Here is a 6,074-nt window from a genome sequence, read left to right as displayed (position 1 = left end):
CACTTCCTCCTCCCCGGTCCCCGGCAACACCAGCTGCCTCCTTGAATTTATGCTCGCGTGCAGAATGGGATGAGGTGGGGACAGGACGCGAACCGCTGCACTACAGAAGCCCGCTGCTCGCCACCCTCCCCGCACCCTCCTGCTCCGCGCCTCCCTTGCCCCACCCCCCCAAGTCGCCACCATCCAGTTTCCCCGCCCTCCACTGGCCACCCGCCCCCCCCCCCCCAAAGCTGCCTTGCAGTCCTCCTAACACGGGCTCAGGCCGATGACCCTGGAAGAGCGGCCAGGAGAGGCCGAGGGGGACCGGGGCCCAGGGAGCCGCCTTTGCGGCCGGGACTCGGGGGAGGAGGGAGGCCCTAGGGGGAGGGGGAGGGAAGAGCGCGGAGGGAGGGAGGGGGGCGGAGGAGGAGGAAGAGGGCGGGCGAGCTAGAGCTGGAGCCGGCGGGCGGCGGGAGCCCGGGCGCGGAGCCGCGCCGGGAGTGCGTCTTCGAGGCAGTGCTGGGCGCAGCCAGAGGTAAGACGACCCCTGCCCCGGCCCGCGTCGCCTCCCCTCTTCCCTCAGCTGCTCTCTCCCTACTCCCTGGCCGGCCCCTCCTCCCCAGCCACCTGCTGTTGCTGCCTGGAGAGCAGGGTGGGTGGGTGGGTGACCGGAGGGAGGAGCTGTCTGACCTTACCCTTGCACCGCGAAGGGCGAGGGACCCCTGCCGGCCAGGGCGCGCGCCCCCCAGCCCCCCTGCCGCCTCCCTCTGATCCCTCTCTGTCCTTCACCCCCTCTCCCTGCCCTTCACAGCCTTCCTGCCTTCCTCTCCCCCTCTGCCTCCCCATCCTTTTCTTCCGGAGCCCACCAGCTGGGCCTGGACAGAGGTGGGTGGGCAGGGGTCCACGGCTGTGGGGAGGGGAGTGGGGGGGCGCTCCTGACCAATTCCCTCCACCTCCCTCTGGCTGGCCATTGCCATGGCAACTAGGGTGTACTGGGCTTGGAGGGAAGACAGAGATGGGGGTGGACCGGAGCCTCTTGGGGAGGGCAAGGGTCTGAGGCTCTCCCAGCAGGACCGGCCGCTGTGTCCTTTTCTCACCCATTCACCCCAAAGCCTTTGTGCCTGTACCTACAGCCTCGACTCTTCCCCGGGAGATTCACCGGGTTTCCTCTTAGTCCCCTCCCCAGGGCTCTCTGAAGCTTAGAGTCACTAAAAGCAGCCCCTCCTCCCATCAGAGGGAAACTGAGGCTGTGAGCCAGGACTCCAGTGGGAGCCAGCACCTTGTAGAACATTTGGCTTCTCTCCTCCAGCCTGCGATTGCCTGCTGCTCCCTCCTCCCTCCCGGCTCCCTCCCCAGGGGGTTCTGAGCTTTCCCTTCTATTTTCAGATACTACCACTTTGCCCCCTTTCTCTTCTGCTCAGACTCTCCTCCTGCTCCCCAGTTCCCCCTCTTTCCATTTCTGGATCCTTCTGATGTCAGCAGTTTCCCCGCCTTCGGGTTCCCTAGCACCCCCTATCCCCCCACCTTGGTCCCAGCCTCCCTCTCCCATTTTCTCACATCCCTGGGTAGCTGAAGGGTGATCATCCAGGCTTGGGGGAATGGGGTTGAGCACCAAGACGGCTGTACCCGGGAGCCTGGCAGGGAGGGGAGGGGGCTGCAATGCCACATCCCAGTTTGCTGTGAATCCTTGCGATGAGACACGTCCTGTGTCTCCCATCAGCTAGCATGAAGGCAGGGGTGAATGAGCACTGAGCAGCAGGTATACTGGAAAGGTACCTGGGGGCTCCTGAGGGAGGAGACAGGGAGGAAGGGAGGCCTTTGCTGGAGGTCTGGTGGATCAGGAGCTTGGATCTGTGTGTGGTGTTTGGATGGCCACCTGGTTGAAGGCAGGGACATGGTCTGGGTGATCCCTGTGGCCCCTAAGCAATCAGTGAGTCCTACAGTTTCGAGAGAAAGGCGGCACCTGAAACCCTCTGGAGAACCTGCCAAGGGCCTACCTCTGCCCCCTCCCTGCCCTATCTCCTCTTTCCCCTGCAGCTTGTCCAAGTGGCTGAGGCCCACGCCCAGGCCCCTGGGGGCATTCAGAACATCTCTGACTGGTCAAGAGCCCAGGGAAGAGGAGGCCTGGAAGGCGCAGCATGGAGACCAGTGCACCCCAGCCAGCCTCCTAGTTGGGAGAGCAGCCAGCTTGCCGCCCCCACCCGTCCCAGGGCTACTTAGGGAAGGGCCTACCCAATATGGAGGCTGGACACTGCCTCTGCTGAGCCTCTGTCTGCTCCTCTGCCCTCCACGCCCGGCCTCAGCTGGCTCAGCCGTGCAATGCTGAGCAGTAGGGCGGGCCTGGGGCCAGCCGGCCTCAGCACGGGGCAAGCACCGTGGGCATCATGGGGGTGTGCGTGAGTGGGGCTCCTGGGTGAGACCTGGCCCCCGCCCCCAGGAGCTCGAGGGGGGCGGGGGGCTGAGGATAGGATGGCTCGGGGCGGGCTGGCAGCAGAGGAGGCCTCCCTGCGCTCCAACGCACTGTCCTGGCTGGCCTGCGGGCTCCTGGCTCTGCTGGCCAACGCCTGGATCATCCTGAGCATCTCGGCCAAGCAGCAGAAGCACAAGCCGCTGGAGTTGCTGCTCTGCTTCCTGGCGGGCACGCACATCCTCATGGCGGCCGTGCCCCTCACCACCTTCGCCGTGGTGCAGCTGCGGCGCCAGGCTTCGTCCGACTACGACTGGAACGAGAGCATCTGCAAGGTCTTCGTGTCCACCTACTACACGCTGGCCCTGGCCACCTGCTTCACGGTCGCCTCGCTCTCCTACCACCGCATGTGGATGGTGCGCTGGCCCGTCAACTACCGCCTGAGCAACGCCAAGAAGCAGGCGCTGCACGCCGTCATGGGCATCTGGATGGTCAGCTTCATCCTCTCCACGCTGCCCTCCATCGGCTGGCACAACAACGGCGAGCGCTACTACGCCCGGGGCTGCCAGTTCATCGTCTCCAAGATCGGCCTCGGCTTCGGTGTCTGCTTCAGCCTCCTGCTCCTCGGGGGCATCGTCATGGGGCTGGTCTGTGTGGCCATCACCTTCTACCAGACGCTGTGGGCTCGGCCCCGGAGGGCTCGGCAGGCCCGGAGAGCGGGGGGCCGTGGTGGGGCCAAGGCAGGGGGGCCGGGAGGAGGCTTGGGGACCCGGCCAGCTTTTGAGGTGCCCGCCATTGTGGTGGAGGATGCCCGTGGGAAGCGGCGGTCCTCTCTGGATGGCTCCGAGTCGGCCAAGACATCCCTGCAGGTCACCAACTTGGTCAGCGCCATCGTCTTTCTCTATGACTCGCTCACGGGGGTGCCCATCTTGGTGAGACTGGGGTCCACCATCTCCTGGTCCTTGTCCAAGCCCCAGCTCCATCAGCCACCTGGCAGCTCCGTCATCTTGCCTCTGGCTCCATCATCCCTCTTCCTCTCCTTGCCCCTTACCCCCTCCATTTGCGACCCCTCCATCTTCCTGCTCCCAGCACCGGCCTCCTGGTGCCGCTGTGTACTCTCTAGTTGACACTGCTCCGTCAGCCTGCAGCTGTATTCCCCATCCTGCAGCTGCCACAGCTGTCATCCAGCTGCGGAGCGTCACTCTCCATTCTCCAATTCCCTCTGGGGACCACACGGTCTCTAAGTATCCCTGGGTGGAGACCCCACAGCGCTCACTCACCCCACCACTCGTCCAGTCCCCAACCTTGTGTCCCTCCCGGCCCCAGGCCTTCATTTTTCCCATGAGTCAGTCCCTTCCGCTCTGTCCAGCCCATCCCTGCCTCCGACTTGCACCTCCGTGCCTCTGTCCCCATCACAGGGCCCGGAACCCTTTGCTGACTTCTTGGCCACCAGCTGCACTGGGGCTGCCGGAGGAGGTCAGGGTCAGGGGGCTGCGGGGGCTCCGGGCCCTGACTTGCGCCACCCACGTCCTCCTGGCAGGTGGTGAGTTTCTTCTCGCTCAAGTCGGACTCGGCTCCACCGTGGATGGTGCTGGCTGTGCTCTGGTGTTCCATGGCACAGACCCTGCTGCTGCCCTCCTTCATCTGGTCGTGTGAGCGCTACCGCGCCGACGTGCGCACCGTGTGGGAGCAGTGTGTGGCCATCATGTCGGAGGAGGACGGCGATGACGGTCAGAGGAGGGCCTGTGCTTTTGCTTTCCTGGACACCTGTCTTCTCCCTTTCCCACCCCGTCTCTGTACGGATGGGCTGTCCTGGGGTGCCCTCTGCTGGACAAAGTCCGCACCATCCCTGGGCTCCCCTTTTCCTGCACAGGCTCCTGGCTGCCTGCTCACTGTTTCTCTGTGCACCCAAGGGGTTCCCCCTCGAGGCCCACACGGTTCTGCTCTTGGAGGAGGAGGGCAGACAGTTGTTGCAAGGTGTTGCAGTGAATGCCTCTAGATGCAGGAAGCACTAGGGATTCAGCACTGTGGGCTACCCTTGCCGACCTCCGGGAACTTTAGAGACCCAAGGAAAGCAAAGGTTCAGGTTGGGGTGTGTGGTGGGGGCGGGTACTCCCTGCCTGGACCCACTCTGCCCCTGTTCTCTCCTAGACGGGGGCTGTGATGACTATGCAGATGGCCGCCTGTGCAAAGTTCGCTTTGATGCTAACGGGGCCGCAAGCCCTGGGGGCCGGGACCCCACCCAGGTGAAGCTGCTGCCTGGAAGACACATGCTCTTTCCCCCTCTTGAGAGAGTCCATTACTTACAGGTAGGGGCTGGGGAGCACACCCCCCACCACTTCTCTCCAGATTCCACTGCCCACTCCCACCCACTATGGCCTGGTGCTGGCCTGCAGGGCACCAGAAAGGGTAGGTGGGCGAGGACACAGCAGGAAGGTGTGCCCCCTCCAACCTCTTAGAACCGGGCTGGCCCACTGGAGCAAACACGCGAAGACCCTTAAGACAGGCCGCCTCGCAGAGCCCCCACTTCCTTTGCTTCCACCTCCTCTGTCCCTGCAACACCTCCAGGTCTTACCCATCCTCTTCCCAGGTCCCTCTGTCCCGCCGTCTGTCCCACGATGAAACCAACATCTTCTCGACTCCTCGGGCACCGGGCTCCTTCCTGCACAAGTGGTCATCCTCCGACGACATTCGGGTCCTCCCAGCTCAGAGCCGGGCCCTTGGAGGCCCCCCTGAATACCTGGGACAGAGACACAGGCTGGAGGATGAGGAGGATGAGGACGAGGAGGAGGCTGAAGGCGGGGGGCTGGCCAGCCTTCGGCAGTTTCTGGAGAGTGGGGTTCTGGGGTCAAGTGGGGGACCACCGCGGGGTCCCGGTTTCTTCCGGGAAGAGATCACCACCTTTATTGACGAGACGCCTCTGCCTTCCCCGACTGCCTCCCCGGGACCCTCTCCTCGTCGGCCCCGGCCACTGGGCCTCTCACCCCGCCGACTCTCCTTGGGGTCTCCTGACAGCAGAGCTGTTGGACTTCCCCTGGGGCTCAGTACAGGGAGACGTTGCTCCCTGACAGGGGGGGAGGGGGCTGCAAGGGTTTGGGGAGGGTCTTGGGGCCCAGGGAACCCCATCTTCCCCCAGATGACTCTCTGAGCCCACTGGGCCTGCTGGACTTGAAGGAGGGGCCTGGGTAAGTAACCCTCACTCCAGCTGCCTCCAGACTCTGGGGAGATGGGACTAGAGACCGGAAGTGGGCTCCGGAGCCCCTACACTCTCCCATCCCAGTGACCAGATGCCCTGCTCTCCTTTCACCACCCTTAGCGAAATGTATTAAAGGCTGACATGTTGCCATGGAAACGTTGGTGTCCAGTGCACTTTGGTGGTGGAGGGTGTGCACAGAGGCTTGGGGCTTCGGAGAGGCTCATTGAGGACAAAACAGAGCAGGGGCGGTGGCCAGAGGCCGGGAGGACAGGGAGAAGCCGTCACACTCTTCAGCGCGCAGACTGAGCAGAGGCAGGCGTGTCCAGTGTGGCGAGCTGGCCGTGGAAGCCAGGGAGATACTTGAAAGTGGTCTTTGGGGCCTGAAGGGTCTTCTTTCAGATTCCCTGCGGTGGTTTTAGGGGTCTCTGTCCCCAATGCCCCCAACTCGCCCCTTCCCCCAGATCCATCCAGGAGCGACTTCTGGGCAGTGAA

General features: G+C 64.0%; 1 protein-coding gene across 1 annotated transcript; it reads left to right on the top strand.

Moving 5' to 3' along the window:
• Positions 1–380: 380 nt before the first annotated feature.
• On the top strand, positions 381–5,738 carry GPR162 (G protein-coupled receptor 162). The gene is made up of 5 exons (XM_002712902.5): positions 381–514; positions 2,017–3,318; positions 3,927–4,116; positions 4,538–4,695; positions 4,977–5,738. The coding sequence occupies exons 2-5, from the start codon at positions 2,449–2,451 to the stop codon at positions 5,532–5,534; spliced, it is 1,776 nt and encodes a 591-aa protein (XP_002712948.3). The 5' UTR covers positions 381–514; positions 2,017–2,448; the 3' UTR covers positions 5,535–5,738.
• The last annotated feature ends 336 nt before the right edge of the window (positions 5,739–6,074 follow it).

This window comes from Oryctolagus cuniculus, chromosome 9 (genome assembly GCF_964237555.1).
Source record: "Oryctolagus cuniculus chromosome 9, mOryCun1.1, whole genome shotgun sequence".
In the NCBI taxonomy this organism is placed as follows: Eukaryota; Metazoa; Chordata; class Mammalia; order Lagomorpha; family Leporidae; genus Oryctolagus; species Oryctolagus cuniculus.
Note: the sequence above shows the minus strand (reverse complement) of the source record. Positions and strands in the feature narration are given on the sequence as shown.

Bases quoted from the DNA above. Each gene is read 5' to 3' on its own strand.
- GPR162 (XM_002712902.5), top strand. From the start codon at position 2,449: ATGGCTCGGGGCGGGCTGGCAGCAGAGGAGGCCTCCCTGCGCTCCAAC. The intron at 3,319-3,926 runs GTGAGACTGGGG...TCCTCCTGGCAG, and splicing joins TCACGGGGGTGCCCATCTTG to GTGGTGAGTTTCTTCTCGCT. The intron at 4,117-4,537 runs GTCAGAGGAGGG...GTTCTCTCCTAG, and splicing joins GGAGGAGGACGGCGATGACG to ACGGGGGCTGTGATGACTAT.